General features: G+C 43.1%; 1 protein-coding gene across 5 annotated transcripts in view; it reads right to left on the minus strand.

Annotated features, from left to right (window-relative positions):
* The window catches only part of LOC142498664 (tyrosine-protein phosphatase non-receptor type 9-like), a 56,073-nt gene extending 50,434 nt beyond the window's left edge, over nucleotides 1-5,639 (minus strand). For 2 of the 5 annotated variants that reach the window (XM_075606953.1, XM_075606921.1), the window contains exons 1-2: nucleotides 5,386-5,638; nucleotides 3,014-3,064 (exon numbers count right to left, since the gene is read on the minus strand). In XM_075606953.1, coding sequence (XP_075463068.1) covers nucleotides 3,014-3,064; nucleotides 5,386-5,421 — 87 coding nt within the window. In that variant the 5' untranslated portion in view covers nucleotides 5,422-5,638. Of the gene's footprint in view, nucleotides 1-3,013; nucleotides 3,065-5,385 lie in introns of all 5 variants that reach the window. The other 3 variants (XM_075606962.1, XM_075606928.1, XM_075606936.1) reach the window with 2 other exon arrangements.
* Between the last annotated feature and the right edge of the window lie 11,729 nt (nucleotides 5,640-17,368).

The raw sequence follows: 17,368 nt of genomic DNA on the forward strand, positions 1-17,368 counted from the left end.
TAAGACAGCTGATTCAATTAAGCGAAAGAAAGAAAAACAGAAAGGAATATGTAAAGAATCTGCTTTACAATGCCAAAAAGCACTCTGAAAAGATGCTTCAGAATAACTATGGCTGGAGACATTTGAAGTCTTATTCAACTAAGTTAAATGGTTTACTCCCATAGCAGTGATGAAAGGGCCCAGAAACTGGATAACAGAATACACAAAAAAGGCATTGGACTTTAAAAACCAAAAGAATAGAAAGACCAGTCTGAATTTAAAAATATCTACATTACCAACTGGAAGAGTGGGTTTGCATATTTACTGCTGACATCAATGGAATTAACTTTATGTAAAAAAGTTACTGAATGCTCTACAAATAGAGCAATTCCAGCTGAGTTCCTCATATTCCATTTTAAAGGAGAAGTTATGAAACATACTGTTCTTTTGTTTGTCACGTGAAATAGGTTGAAACCATGGCTGCCCTCAATTGGTTCCCAGTAAGTTGCAGGCTTATTGGGAACCGAAAGTGTTGTTTAAGAACACAAACATATTAGCACTTCGGTAACATACAGTTTGAAAAAAAAGATTGTTCACTACAAAGTTACATAGTGTCCACATTAGCAGTAAACTGAAAATAGTCAACCAGAAAGTAATACACACACACACACACACACACACACACACACACACACACACACACACACACACACACACACACACACACACACACACACACACACACACACACACACACACACACACACACACACACACACACACACACACACACACACACACACACCAAAAAGCATCTTTCTTCTCTAATGTAGTGTTCAGATGATAAAACACCCTGTTTTATAGCATTTCAAATATTTGTTTAAGTCCCAAAACACTTGACAAATAACGAGAAAGACAATTTATGCATTTGTTTGAAATTGCTACAGCATCCATTTCTTGGTGTGCAACCTTAAGTAACAATTACAAGGAATGTGTTATGAAGCAGCTCTTAGAAAATGTATAATGGCAAGTTTTAACCATCTACACATTATTTTGAAGCAATAATTCACCAACACAGAAGGCGACTTGAGGGTTTCACAAAGAGTAAAAATTAAACAGGAATGCAATGTACACACACACACACACACACACACACACACACACACACACACACACACACACACACACACACCAGAACAGAACGTGGCTGCAACCAATTAAAAAAATACATTGCACAACAATCATATTACTATACAACTCTGATATTGTGCTTGGCACTTTACAAGAGACACTACATTTGTTCAGCAAAGATAATACAAGGTGAATAGGAAGGTGAGTGATTACATAAGTGAAACAGAAAGCAAATCAAGAGACAAAATTGTGGCCCATTTTCGCTGGGCACCAGTCATCCATGTCGGTTGATAAAGAGAGTCAAGCAATTATTGAAATAAAATTGGAGAAAAAAAAAATGGGTACAACTAACATTAAAAAAAAAAAAAAAAATAACGTAAATGTGTTGAACATTAAATACCATAGAATATCCATGGTGAATATTTAAAAAAAAAAAAAAAAACTTTCAAAATACAACACAGAACAGACGTTCGGCAATAGTGCAATAACAGCGTAAAGGTTGCATTTCCAGCAGTTCCATTGCTTACCTTTTTAATATAATCTCTAGAATGTTTTGAGAGTCACCGTTGAATTGGTTTCCGCTTGTGGCACTTACTATTCCTACCATGAATGTCAACATGCTGCGTTTGGAATTTATTAAAAGGAGAGAAGTAGATCTCAAAACAGCAATAAGAAGCACAAGAAGGGACTGTTTGAAATATCAAATGCTTCAAAGTGAAGATCAAGTGAAAAGAACACACAAATGTGTTACAAAGATATAGATAGATATAAAATTTACCAACATGTTTTGTAGGAGTGAATAGTTGCAGCCGCATGATGAATAATTAACTTATGAGAGCAATAGTAAATTGCAGCTATTCTCATATGGATTGCCCTAGAGGTCACGGCTCATTTAATTGCACATTTTATGTCAGGAATCATTTCATTTTAGCAGATGGCACAAAGTCATGTTGGGAACACGATTGTGCACAGGCTTGCAATTATGTGTAGGGTAAAGTGGCAGGAAGCTGGCAGATCCACTTTCTTTAAGTCAGAGGATGCAGTGCAGACAATTAAGGTCCTTCTGCACACAAAAATAAAGAAATAGTCTGCAACAGGTTTCTCTGGATAGATGGTATAAAATTGGCAATCTATTTCAGGCATTTGTATTCACAGCATACATCCTGATAAATGGTCCCTTTGGTGGCAAACATCAATATGGTTGTATTTCGCTTAATATTACATTTAAACTATTAAAAATGCCACTGGCACAATGTTAACTTTCACTATAAATGAGAATGCCACTTTAACAGAAAATTCCAACCAGTGTATAAAGCAGGGTTAACCCATTTGGAACGCTCAAAACATATCGACTTATTTTCACTAAGTGGTGCCACAAGCGACCCTCCAGCACAGGAGACACCGTACATCCCCTTCATTTAAATTGGCCATACAGGGTCTTACAGTACAACATCGCTTGGCTAGTATGGGTCATTTTCTTCCACTTTTAATGAAGCAGAACATGTTTGATTTTACTATACTTTACCCCACCACCAAAATAGGCAACCACACTCTGCAAGTCCTTTGCAGGCCCCCACTATCAATGGATGGGCTAATGTAACATATGGAGTACAGTACAATCTGAAGTTGCGTGTGGCATTATAGTCATAAAAATAACCCCAGTGTCTTCATTGTCTAGATGATTGTGTGTGATGCACTTACGCAACAGATCGGTAGGTTTGTATGGTTTTGCATGCAAATCTTTGTCTGCGCTCTGCAACAGTACTTTTAAAAAAATTACACTGCAAAAGGGTTGAACGACAACTTTGAAATGCAGTACTTTGATGACAAGAACAGATCCTCAATAAACCCCAAATACATTCTTTACAATAAAAAGTAGAAGAGTAACAAGGTTGACACTGACCATTGGCCCTTGAGTTGGCAACGATAAAATCGCCCAATACTCATGACAGATCTTAAAAGAAAAAATATAAAAATATTGTGTGAATAGAATTACATGCGCACTTGAGGCTTTTAAATAAACCCCATTTAAGCACAATCTTCCTAAACCCAACACATTCAGTAAAGAAGCCATAAACAATTAAGAAGATCAATGTTCAACCACGAAGAAATATTGCTTGACAAGGCACACTTACAGATATCAAATGTAAGTTATTACTGGCTTTATTGCCAATAAAAGCATGCTAACACAATAACCCATTTTACAAAATAAGAGATTTTAAATAAACATAATACCTTTAATTTGTAAATAAAAAATATATATTTACACACAAATATATGTACATATAAATATATATACATACATATATATACACATATATATATACACACACACACACACACACACACACACACACACACACACACACACACACACACACACACACACACACACACACACAGCAGGGCCCCGCTTCTCAGCGATCCGCCGGCACCGAGAAGGGGGCCGCCATCTTGGTTCTTAAATCGCGCATGCGCATTCCGGGCGGTTGCGCCCCGCGCATGCGCAGACCGTGAGTTTGCGCGCGCATACCATAGGTCGCGCAAGCGCAGAACGGAAAAAAGGCCGATTTGCGCATGCTAAAACAACTGAAAATCGCCGGATTCGCTTTCTGGCGATTTTCACTATACGGCGGGCCCCAGGAACGGAACCCGCCGTATATACCCGGGGCCCGTGTCTGTGTATAAACACACACACACACATTATTTACACAAGCACCAATACATATACATAAACATCTATATATAGATAAATAATGTTTATACATTACATTGGCAGAACAATTTGTTTCAAGCACAGGCTTAATCAAAGATTTTTAGTACGGTGTAAAGCAAAATACTGGGAAATACATAGCTGGAAGGCACAGGAGAAGTGTAAAGATAAAAGTGTCTTGTGAATTCGACAAAAACTGCTTATAACACCTCACGCAATATGAGAAAGAAAAGCTAAAATGGGTCTGAAAAAAAACCAATGTAGACTGGCGCAAGAGACTGAAAAAACAGAGGCGTTTCTCTCATAAATGCCATCTCTGCTGGGTTCTTAATAAGTTAGCCCAGGAGACATCAACAGACTCACAGGAACACTAATTCCTGTGAAGGAGATTTGTTGGTCCTGAAGCAAAATAAATAAAATAAAAACAATCAGGAAATCACCATGTCCATCATGAACTGGTTATAGTAATTGGCACTGCAGACCACCTCTACCAGTCATCAGATGCAAACCAATCCCTGTTGTATACTATCTGGATCTTGTAGGGGCACTGCGTGTAAGCACCAACTTGATGGCTTACATTGAAAATAAGTAGCACTTAAGATATGACCAATAAGGATACAATACATGATCAATACTTCAAGCTCAACTCTATTTAATTCAACAGCTTCAGATTACATCACCATTGGCCTTGATTATATATTACCAAAGCTGCACAATGTATTGTAAACCACACGCAGGGCATGTTCAATGCATGTGGATGGCAGATGTTTGCTTACTGCAAACACTGATCACTGATGGACACAAGCTTTCAGGAGAAAAATTGAACAGAAAAGTTAGGGATTTGGGGGGGATTTTAGGAGAAAGCAGAACATGAATGGAAAGAAAAACGGTGCTTAAAGAACCAATATAATAAGATGTTGTATACACTAAGCTAAGTATCATTTGTTTCTTATCGCTGTCCATTTATAACACCAACTGCTAATTCACATGAAATGCTGCAATGTGCTTGTAACTACTCCAATAGAGAGAGAGAGTGGGATTAGAGCCACACATGGACATCACCCTCAGGAAGGGACACAGCACACACCCCGTTTTGTTTCTCGGGAAAGCCAAAATATTAATGTGTACCTCACACCCATGTTACACTCATGTGCAGAGAAGAGCTACAAGGCATCTTTGCAGTCTAGTAAAAAGAGACACCCCCCAAAACGTGTGGATAACCAGATACACACAACCGAGCATCCCTAGTACCCCCCACAATTATCACTCCGTGTGTGTACCACATATACTCTGGTTTGCCCATCACTTTTCTCCATGTATTATTGCATGTTTCTCGTATTTGTTGTATTATTTGCATAATTCCTGTATGTACATTTTAATGAATTCATGAAAAATATATACTTTTTTTATTTCTTAGATCTAATATATATATATATATATATATATATATATATATATATATACACATTAGCATCTGTATCTCCCTCACGTACGTGTGTGTGTGTGTGTATATATATGTGTGTGTGTATATATATATATATATATATCCCCTCCGGGCTCACCCGCTCCTCCTGGGCCGTTAGCTGTTTCTCCGCCATCTTGCACAGCGCGCGGGGTGGGGGGACAGCGCGGCTCCGGGGCTCGCGCACATACGGGCTCCTGTGGGATGTGGGCGGCTCAGTGCGGGGGGGAGACACGGCGCGAGCAGCTCCGAGCTGTGCGTGCGTCTGTCCGCCCGCAGCCGGGCTGGCACGCAAACCAAGTTCCCAGGGCTCAGACTGCGACACCGACGTCAGAGCGCGCGACGCCGACCCGCCCCAGAGTCGCGTCACAGCCTCGCCTCCCTCCTGGTCCAAAGGGAAGGGAGGGGAGGGCAGAGCATGGGAGGTGGGAGTGCTCGCGGCGGCGGCCACTTTGACACGGGCAGAATACACTACCGTCTGAGCAGAAGAGTGCGATCATAGATAATGAACAATATTCATTACTTTAAAAAAAAAAAACAGCGTTCTCGTGTAAATAGCAAAGAAGTTAGTTTAGGAATGGTCTTAGAGTTATGTTCCACCCTCCCTTTCTGCCCTTTCATAGGCGACCCTGAGCAGTTTGCCAGAATCCAAGATGGCGCTCTAGGACTTCGCAGAATCTGCCATGTTGGAGGAAGGTTATGACCCGGCCGGGGTCCCGTAAATATGGCTACCTCCTCCCTCCCCATTCCTTCATTATGTGGTGCCGAAGCATCTTGGAATGTGACGTCACAATCACTGCATGAGGAGACTGCGGCTGTCACGGTGGTACCTAGACAAGTGGTCATGTACTTGGGGCTCCAGGGTAGTGGCATGTTATGCGTTATTCCCGGTATCTTTCCAAATCCCTATATTGGAGGGTTATAACTTTTGAGCTTTTTAAAATAGATCGGCGACCTGTCAACTCGCTGATTTTAGTACAAGCAGGCTTATGTTTCCATGGAGTCTCACTGATAAAATTACTACTATTCTACCAAAATGCTGTTTTATGGACCAGAAACCAAACGTGGCCGATTTGGGGCATTAACGGTTGACATCTCTCCATCCGTGGCCGACTGGGGCATTAAGGGCCCGAGTCGGCAAAGCCATTTCTTGTGTGTATAAGATGCGAGTGAAAGCGTGACATGGAGGGCTGTACCCAGGGCCGCCGGTAGAGGTGGAGAGCCGGTGCTGGCAAGTTGGGCCCAGACATAGGTCTGCGTCCGACTGCCGGGACCCAGCTCCCTACACTGAAGGCCCTGCAGCGGTCCGGCCTTCGGTTTTAAACCGAGCGGCACTCCCCCCTATTGTGTGTCTTGTATTGGACTGGGGTTATTGTGTGTGTATTAGGGACGGTTATTGGGAGGGGGGCGTGAGGGGAAGAGATGGGGGGCGTAGGGATGGGTGTGGGGGAGAGGTGGGGCATGACGGGGGGGAGGGGAATGAGCAGGAGAGATGGGGGAATCGGGGAATGAGGAGGAGAGGGACGTGGGGAGAGGTGGGGGAATGAGAGGGAGAGAGGTGGGGGAATGAGTGGGAGAGAGATGTGGGGGGAAAGACAGGTGGTAATGAGAGGGAGAGAGATGTGGGGGAAAGACAGGTGGTAATGAGAGGGAGAGAGTTGTGGGCATGAAAGGGAAAGACCGGTGGGGGAATGAGAGGGAGAGAGATGTGGGGGGAATGAGGGGGAGAGAGTTGGGGGAATGAGTGGGAGAGAGGTGGGGGGAGTGGATAGATGGGGGTTCTAGCATGGCCGCCGACCTGAGTCCTGGGAAAGCTGTCTGCATCCCTGCCTGTTCCTTTGCCTTTATGTTGCCCGTGCACAGGGAGTAGGGACATGGCAGTCTCAAATCGGATCTTCTCCCTACCCCCTCAGGTCAGCTGCCTAGGAATACTTCCCTGCCCCTCTTCTTACTTTCAAAAGTAGTGATTAACACAGAAAAGTAGTCAGGTATAACTGCTGCACCAACGTACGTACGTACGTACCTGCACAGGGAGAAATGGAGAGCTTTCCCAGCCCTGCGCTCGGGAAAGGGCCCACTTGGAATTTCCATGTTCTGACCATGTCTGCAATCAGGCGGAAACTTGCCAGGTTGTTTTTAGGTTTAGAGATGAATTTTATATTCCACTTTAATCAAAATGTGTTTACCAGTTTCCTATACAAATGTCATTGTCATGTTTCCTTCAAATCTTATAGCAAAAAAAAAAAAACCGTTTAAAATTATCCCTGTTGTGATATTTAGGTTGGAAGCTCCTTGTGCAGGAAGTCATTTTCCCCGATGTGCACTTGATTGTGTGTTATTCTTTCTTATATTATATCCTGCAAAGATCTGCGTACACGGCTTGTGCTATATAAAGGAATAAAAAAATGCTTTAGTGCATGTGCAGTACAAAACACAGATTAACGTGCTCCAGAAGGTGCCATGTCAAAACTCCTAAACCAGATGTTGACCTCCAGTAAAGCAGGGGTTCTCAACTCCAGTCTTAAGGATATCCTAGCTTCAGCAGAGGTGGCCCAATCAGTGGCTCCTGTGCTGAAGCAGGGATATTTTTAAAACCTGACCTGTTGGGTGGTCTTGAGCTCTCCTGCAGTAAGGGTAAGTGCCAGCCCCTTGTGGTTCTGGCAAACCGCATACAAAACCAGAAGAGGAAAGCGCCTGTAGAGCAGAACTCCTCGAGTTGGCACAAAGGGGTCTAAAACTCCATAAGCTATTAGAAATACAGAAAAATATATATCCAATCCCTATAAAAACGAAACACCCACAAAGACAAGTCATACATCCAGTGTTTATAAAACAACCCAATCCAAACAAAACCCACAAAAATGAATGAAAAAGTATGGGGAAAAGCAACGAACGAAACAAAGAGATATATATATTTTATATATATATATATATATATATATATATATATATATATATATAATGCATAAATACATTATATTTCCAAAGGCACTGAAAGAAAGTGAAACATGCATGAAACCTGCTGTATTTATTTATTTATAAAATATTTTACCAGGAAGTAATACATTGAGAGTTACCTCTCGTTTTCAAGTATGTCCTGGGCACAGAGTTAAGACAGATAATACATGGTTACAAATACACTTACATAAATGAACAGGGTATACATTATATACAAGACATTGCATGCACAGTTAAAGAAAATATATGTTATGGGTGTATGAAACAGTTACAGACCAGATTAAAATGTGAGACAGCCTTAGATTTGAAAGAACTTAAACTGGTGGTGGATGTGAGAGTCTCTGGTAGGTTGTTCCAGTTTTGGGGTGCACGGTAAGAGAAGGAGGAACGGACGGATACTTTGTTGAGCCTTGGGACCATGAACAGTCTTTTGGAGTCAGATCTCACGTGATAGGTGCTGCATGTGGTAGAGGTGAGGAGCTTGTTCAGGTAGCTGGGTAGCTTGCCCATAAAGAATTTAAAGGCAAGACAGGAAAGGTGAACTTTGTATACATGCTGCTACAGGCTATTCATCAGTGGGATAATGTTTTTCTTTCAGTTATTGAAACCATGTCTGATTTGACATTTTTATGAACTATCCACCTAAAGCGGCATCTATATGACTGCTTTATCTGACAAACACAGGACCAGATCCACAGAGTTCCAGTAAGTGCCTTCACATGATGTTAACCTCAGCAGCCAACGCCACCTTATGTTTTAACGCAACTTCAAAGGCCAATAACGTAACATTAAGCTATGTTTTCGCCTGGAAACAGCATTGCTTGAACTAACGGCAGTTAGTGATAATTATATGAAAAAGAGGCGTTCCCCCTAACCTCGCATATCCACACAGGTCCATTAAGATTAATGCCGGGACATAACATTATGTTAGGTCATATCTAAAGATGGTGTTACTCCCATCCAGACCCTGACAAGGGGGAAGGGAAAGAGAGTCCTATAAATGAGGTTATTTCCCAGGTATATCAGGTGTGTGCACAGATATCTCCATGTGCTGTATAAAGAAGTCTTTGGGAACTAGTCAATAGGCACTCAACTATCGCCCTCTCTTTATTTGGTTGTATTGTTACACCATATACAGTTGCACAATTCAGAGGTTCTGTAGTGGGGTTCATGAGTAATGTTTGTGTAACGGTGTTTCCCCCACCCGGTGGGAGATTTGGCCATTACTGTACATGTGGTGCATGATACCTGCTGGTAACAGGAGGGCTGAGCTGTCCGCCGATGGTAGTGGGGACTCAGGACTAGGCTTCTGGGATTCATACCCTACATATCTCCTTAGCAGTGCAGCGCCTCCATCTGCCGTAGGCTCCAGGAAACTGAAGGTGATCTCCCACGGTAGAACCGATTACCTCTCCCCGCAGTAAGATCACACACCAGGCTGGAGGTATAAGCAAACAGGAACGGTTTATTGTCTCTCAATGTGCAGCACAGTACATGGCAGGGTTCTGCACAATACAGCAACTGTCAGCTACTCATTGAAGGATGGTCCCTGGACCTTCACTACAGGCCAAGGGCACCTGCACCAGTCCCAGCTCTTCCCTGCCCCTCTAGCAGGAGCAGAGGTATGGTACACTTTCATTCTCCCCCGGAGGGAAGAGGACCAGAGAAGGCCCAATATAGAGACTCTTGGTTGTGTGACCTGCCTCGATGGGGTAGAGGCACTACTGAATTTGGGGCGACACTGCCCTTAAATACAGCCGGGAGGAGGGCACCAGGTCCGTCTCATGATTAGACATGCTCAGGCTTGATGTCACCGCCTCCTGCAGTCATTCAAGGAGGAGGAAAGCCCCATATTGGCTACTGGCAGCCTGATTGTACCAGGGCTTACTGCCAGTACAAGGGCAGAATAGTAGCCACAGGTGGTCTGGCTACATTTGATTTTTTTTCTTCAATGACCATCTCAACATTTCTGATGAAGTGTACAATTTCCTTTACCTGGGGTTATTTTTAAGGTTCTGTACTGAGAAAAGAGTCTGCCTTGCATTCCACAGGGATAATCCTTCATAATAAACAAAACATCTTAGATTGGTCTACTTGGTCCCAAAGGAAATCTCATGTGGGCTCCAGCATGAGGTGGTCCCTCAATGTCCACCCTGGCCAAGTCTCCCAAAATGACCAACAGACTCACAAAATCATGTGTACAATGGGCGATTCTTCATAACAGTCTCAAATGACCATAAGATCCTAAACAATCTAAAAATATAAAACTACATATCATGGTAATGAGCTGCCCATAACGGTCTAAAAAAAAATGCCATACAAAACAAACAAAAGAAAATAGATACTTAGAACTTCACTCCAAATATCAAATAGGTCATTCGAAAAATGAAATAGTGGTGGGCATATATCCACCTAAAAATATAAAAATCCTTAATCGCACAAAAGGAAAAAAAAAAACTAAGCAACCCGCAATAATCTGCAGTCATTGGCAATACATGGAAGTAAAAATACAAAAAGGTGAAAAGTCAATGATCGTGGCTGGTATAAAATATCACAGATATTGCTGAATTCGCTATAAAGAATATACAGTTGGATCCAGGAACCAGTGATTCAGTGTAGATCAGTGAGGGAGGAACTCACCCACACAAATGCTGTAAATTGTCCAGGTAAGTACTGTAGATCTGCACAGTACATGTTATACCATGCAAAGTTTATCTGTAAATACAGTATGATTAGCTCTGGAAGATATCAACAGCAGGCGTATTGCAACATGGAGTAGTGGCAACTGCACCTTTGACTCCTCAAAGTGCTCTGTAGGTGAGTGTGTGCTTAGATGTAGCTCAGCACTAACGCCTATATCCAGATGATACCTAGCAGCTTTCTCCAGTTAACCTCCACATTCACATTGCTGCACTCCAGTAGGTCAGTCAGTTGCTGGCACTATTCAGTAACCTCAGACTTCGTCAACTCCTCAAAGTTCTATGCAGAAGAGTATCAGCTTACATCAAACTCTGCACTGACTTCTCTATTCACCATATACTTAGGAGCTTGTCAACTTTCATCTGCACATCCCAGATACTGTAAGTCAAACGGTTTGAAAATCTCCACACTGCTCAACTCTGGTAGGTCAGTCTGCCACCACCACACTCCAATAACCTCCTCAGACTTCAGCAGATGAATAATGTGTATTAATAGATGTAGCCTTGTGTTGATGCTCATCAGGTTCTCGGAATATATTCACTTCTGTCTATGGATCAGATAATCAGTGGGGCTCAGCATCTACATCACTCCACTCAAATAATTTCAGTCACTAATATTAATATGTTTCAGTTATCAATCTATAATAATAAAAGCCTGTGTCTGTCTGTCAGAGCCATAGCTCCAAGACCATGAAACGTAGACACCTAAAACTTTGCATGCATATTAAGGGGTATGTTATATTTGGGGGGGGGGGGTTATTTCTCTTGTTTTTTATTCCACGCCTCGGGTTGTTCCCTCTCTGCGAGGCAGCTGATTGGTTGGTTTCTTGGCGCGAGGCCGCTCATTGGCCTTTGCTTTGCAGGGAGGTATGTGATTGGTGTGCAGAGCTGGACATTCCTTAGGGGGAAAGCTTAGGTCGCGGGGTTATAAGAGAAAGTGGGGAGGGAGAGCGAGAGATGGGGGAGAGAAATATATGGGGGAGGGAGAGGTCGGGGTGTAAGAAAGGGAGAGGCAAGAGGTGGGGGTATTAGGGAGGGGGAATGGTGGGGTGTAAGAGGGATGGGGGAGGAAGAGTGAGACAGAGAAATACATGGGGGAAGAGAGGATGAGGGGAGGGGGAGAGGGGCGTAAAAGGGAGGGGGAGAGGTGGTGTGTAAGAGAGGAAGGCCACTGATGGGGTGTGAGTGTCACTGAGTGGGAGGAATGTCAGTGAAGAGGTACTAGTCTCAGTGACTGGGTTTTGGGGGTGCAGCCTCACTCACTGGAAGCTGGAATTATTGGTTTAAAAAGGGTGCCATTATCAATTGATTCAGTTTCAAGTCTGCAATGGAAAAAATGACTCAAGTACGAAGCCAGTTACTTTAGCTAGTTATAAATACAGTATGTAGCCCTTTTTCTGACGCCTTCCAGAGGGACTACTGGTACTGTACTCAACCTGCGGCTCCAGGAGATCGGAGCCTCCGCTAGCTGGGAGCCTGGGGTAACGATTCTAGCGCAGCGCCTCCACTTGCCCAGGATCCCCGTTATGTAAGATTGCCCTGGGCAAGAAACATACCAACAGTGCGTGCAACCAAGTTTACTATGCATAGGCAACCATATCTTATTCTCTATATAACATCACACATAACTTGCATATATATGTATATTATAACGTTAGAGTCCTTATACTACCGTGGCTCAGCCACATCCCTAGAGAATTTGTCCAGTATAACAGTGGCTCCACCACGCTCTTATAGAATGTTGTCCTTGTAAGGTATTAGGTAATATGCTCGGTCCGCTAGCCACTTGCTAGTGTCACTACAAAGTTATTCCTAAGGCGGGATCAGCGCCTGATGACCGGTGTTGGTGCACTTGCTTTTACAATTGTACCTTCCGGTCACGGCGGTGACCGGTGCCTCTTCGCAAAGGGTCCGTTGCCTCCGCCCTTGACCTCCAGATGTAGCGGTGTCCAGCCGTCTGATCCCAGATGACTGTGACCGTCCACAACTCTGTGCGCTGTCCCTAACTAAGGTGACAATTCCTTCCACTATCGGGCGTCCATGCAGTACAGCAGCCTACTGTGACTCAGGGAAACCTCCTATGGGCCTGAGGGTAATAGCTGGCCTATGCAGGCGGGTCACGGACCCCCTGCACTCACACTACCTCCTCTCGCTCTGTCCCGATCTCCTCTGCCTAGCGTGGTCTCTCCCCCCCGCTTCCTGTTCCTCCTTCCTTAATTCCCGCCCTCTCATTGGCTCCTAGCGTCAGGTGACTGTTCCAGAGCTCGCGGGAGTTGTGGTCCATTATCAGAGCCTTTCCCTTTTTGGCCTGTCGTTCGCGCGCTCCCATTGCGCATGCGCGATCTCTTCACCCCGTCAGTGTCCTTTGCAATATTGCGCAACAACATGGCGGCACCCTGTACTACCGTGCCGTCGCAGAACCTGCCGTACTCCCTCCGCGCACACACACATGGTATCTAACACACCCTTACAAGTATTAAGCACCAAAAAATACATTGTATGGTTTACAAAAATTAAAAATATATATTTTCTTGTTCAGCCCCTTGGGTGCAGAATTTGTAAGTGATAAATCCACATTGCCTGCTCTAACATATGGGTGCAATTTATCAATAACCACAATTTTTGTAACTCACAGGTCTGAATTGCAGTTAAGTTTGTAGTGTCTAAAAATGGAGATTAAAGATGTTAACGATGGTAACATGCTAAAGTGTTCAAGGATGTGTATTTGGAACTTACATGTGGTCATACCAATATATTTAAGTTCACAAGAACAGATAAGATGATATATGACAATGTCTAAATTACAGCTTATAAAGTTTCTAAAATGATAAAGTTTTTGATTTTGAGACGAACTGTAAAATAATTAATTGTCCACACAAAGTTGTACATTTTGCATCCTCCACACTTATAAATTCCTGGAAGTTAAATGCAGTGAAATGACTGTAGATTAAAATGGTGGCCAGGTTTTTAGATCTTTGATGAGCAATTCGATGCCCAAAAGAAGTAAAATAAGGTTTTAAATGTGAATCTAAAAGCAAGATGTTCCAATGATGTCTTAGTATTTCTGCCACAATTTCATATTGCGATGCAAAAGTTTGAATGAATCAGATTGTACCACCTTTGTTGTTATTCCTAGTGAAGTTTTTTGGAAACAAATAAATCAAAACTATCTGAGGTAGTTGCTCTGTATTGTATTGTATGTCTTTATTTATATAGCGCCATTAATGTACATAGCGCTTCACAGTAGGAATACACGGGGTAGACAAATAACAGATAATATAAATAACAGGTCATGGGAATAAGTGCTTCAGACATAAAAGTAACATTAAGGAAGAAGAGTCCCTGCTCCGAGGTGCTTACAGTCTAATTGGTAGGTAGGAAGAACGTACAGAGATAGTAGGAGGGAATTCTTGTAAGTGCATCTGCAGGGGGCCAAGCTTTATATATCATGTGTCTAGTATGCTCTGTGGAATGTTATGTAATAACATATAATATGACCACAGGGAAAGCTTATTAAAAACAGAAAGCCTTCCTGTCTGACCTTAAAGACTCCTTAAAGAGTTTTATTTGATAAACGTCCACAAAAAAGGCGCATGGGGAGAAAGAAGAAAAAAGAGAGAGAAAACAAAAGATAGTATATAGTAGGTTAGTAAAATAGTGGACAAAATAAAAAATGGCAATTGATACACACAAATATAAACCTGAGGAAGGGCAAATGTAAACCCTCTGAGGAAGGGGAAAGAGCTGTGAAACGCATTGGGAAAACTTCAGTGATGAGCCTCGGAACCCTTCAATCCAACCCAGGAGATGCTGTCGGGAAACTGGAAGTGACATCAGCGAAAGCCCAGTTACAATGTATTGCTATTAAAAGGATACTTATTTGTAAGTGTAACTGTAGACGGGCGTTCACAAAGGTACACAATTGGAGGCTTTTATAAGGTGAAATTATAATAGGCTTTATTGTGCCTTTTCCTTTTCATCAGGAAATCATCCAAACACAGGGGGGGGACAAAGCTTTTATTCACTTGGGAGTATCTCTAGTGAAAATACCATGCAATTAATTCACAACTCCCTAAGTCAAGCATGTCTCGTAGCCCCAAAACATATAGCATGAAAGAAGCAGATATAATCAGTCTCTTAATAATGAAAGTCTTATCTGTTTCTTGCTGTAGAGTAAGCTTCTCTGCTCTCCTGGAACCGCACCCGTGCGTGCACAGAAAATATCAGCATCCAGGTTTAGAAGTCTTATTTGGTGTCTTGCAATCAGCTATGCTGGGCAGAGCACAAGACCGGTCAGCTCCAGAGATGTGTATTCTCTTGGTCAGTCTCTCCTGGGAGACTCAAGAACACTCCTCTGTCTCCAAAGGTCAGCTCTCATTCAGAGCTAAGGAGTCACTTCCTGTCTCAACAGACAGGCTTTTGTAAGCAATCTAGATCAGGCAGGTGGTGTTTATTAATTGACTACTAGCAGTTAACCACCACACTGCTAGATTAAAGGCACATTACTTGAACAGGGATTACTCCCCTGTTACATACCTCCCCTGTTTGTGGGAAGCTCGGGCTTGCCACGGCCAAAGCCCATCCTTCCACTCTCATTCTAGATATCTCAGTGACTTGAATGAGAGTGGATGGAGGAAGAGAACCCTCAGTCCTGTTGGGATTGGAGCCCTTTCTCCAGTTTATTCATGTCTCCTCCTGAAGGTGTTTGAGATCAGCACCCCTCAGTCGCTCGAGGAGGACATTCTCCAAGTATAGTCTTTTTTCTACGTGCGCGGTCATGAGATTTCCGTCGCGTCGGGTGCTCGTCTTATTGTAGGCATACTGTATGGCAGCAGTTGAAGAGCGTTTAAAAACAGCCCTTTGAGTTTTCCGCTCTTGAAGCTGTCGCTCTGCCCTTTTCCCACTCAATGGGGTTGCTAGTTCAGCCCCTTTTAGATAAAGTTGCAATTCCACACCCACTTCCAGAGAATGTCCCATCTTTTCAGCTTCATCAGCTAAGGATTCTTCTGGTTTTAATTCAGCATGTGTACCTTCTTTTGTTGCCTGCTGGGTGGCTGAAGGTTTTGCTAGTGGTTGTTTAGGTGGTTCAAATTTTGTAACCTTGTCTTTCAGATGAGCGGTATTCCCAGCTCTCACTGTACCCTTGTCTTCATGGGTTTTTGAGGCTGTGGGATACTGAAGCTTAGTCAGGGTCAATACTTGTCCTTATAGGACTGTAATCTCATCCGCGAGAGATCCCTGTTTTTTGAGTGCATTTTGCAAGTCTCTTCTCAGGGAATTTATCTGCATGCTTTGCTTTCTCTGAGCTTGCCTCCACATTTTTATTGCATTGTGAAGCACTATGAACTTCTTTGCTTGGGCCACAGTTACTTGTTTCAGTTTCTGGACCTTCTTGTGCTCCCTTTTGTGCCGCGTCACCTGGGTTCTAAGTTTGGCTTTTAGCGTTGCTTTGGTGATGCTCAGGGTAGCCTTCAGTTTCTCATGCTGCTTTGCGGGAACATACTGGGTCATCAGACGTTCCTGTAGCACTTGAATTTCTTTAACAGCCTGCAGATTGTCATCCTGCAGAGTTCGCTGCTTCTCCTCTGCCTTCTTGAGGTGTGTACGCAGACCTTGCAGTTGGTTCTGCAGTCGGTGTTCTGCTTCAAACTTTTCCTTGACTTCTTCTGTCAACTGAAAATTTTCTTCTTTCAGTTTTAAGTTTTCTCTTTTTAATCTTGAATTTTCTCCTTTTTCAGTCTCTGTATTCTTCAGGGCTTCTTTGCAGTCCTCCTTCCATTTACACGCATCTGCTTTGAGAATGACAATCTCCTGGCGTGAGACTTCCTTCTCTAGGTTGAGGGTCTGAAGCTCCTTCTGAGAGACTTTGAGATCTGTATCAAAATTACCAATAGTTTCTTTAGCAATGTCCAGCTCCTCAGTGAGACTGTGTAGTTCCTTTCTGGAACTTCCAGGTCTGTGCGGCAGCTGTTGGTCTCATGATGTGAGGCATCAAGTGCTCTGCGGAGTGTCTGAACCTCTTTCTGAGATACGTCCACTTCTATCCGGACACTGTTGACCTCCTGTTGTGAGGCATTCAGCTCTATACGAAGAGTGTGAACCTCTTGCTGGAAGACTGTCATCTGCTTCAGTGCCTCCTCATACTTCCGCTTTAGCGTAGCCACCATTTTATCAGATTGGCTCTGCTTTTCATCCATGGCGGAAATAGTAGCCTTTGCAGTATCTAGCTCAGTCTTGAGATCGTCCAATTCTGTCCTGGCTAAAGAGTAAATTGTGAGCACATCTTTTTGTAGCCTCACGTTATTTTTCTGTAGCTCTGTGTTATCTGCTCTCTCAAGTTTTAATTGTTCTCGAAGTAGATCACAGTCACGCCTGGCAATTTTCAGGGCGTCTTCAGGGCTGGTCAAGGGATCGTCACTCACTGGT

Source organism: Ascaphus truei, chromosome 1 (genome assembly GCF_040206685.1).
Source record: "Ascaphus truei isolate aAscTru1 chromosome 1, aAscTru1.hap1, whole genome shotgun sequence".
Taxonomy (NCBI): domain Eukaryota; kingdom Metazoa; phylum Chordata; class Amphibia; order Anura; family Ascaphidae; genus Ascaphus; species Ascaphus truei.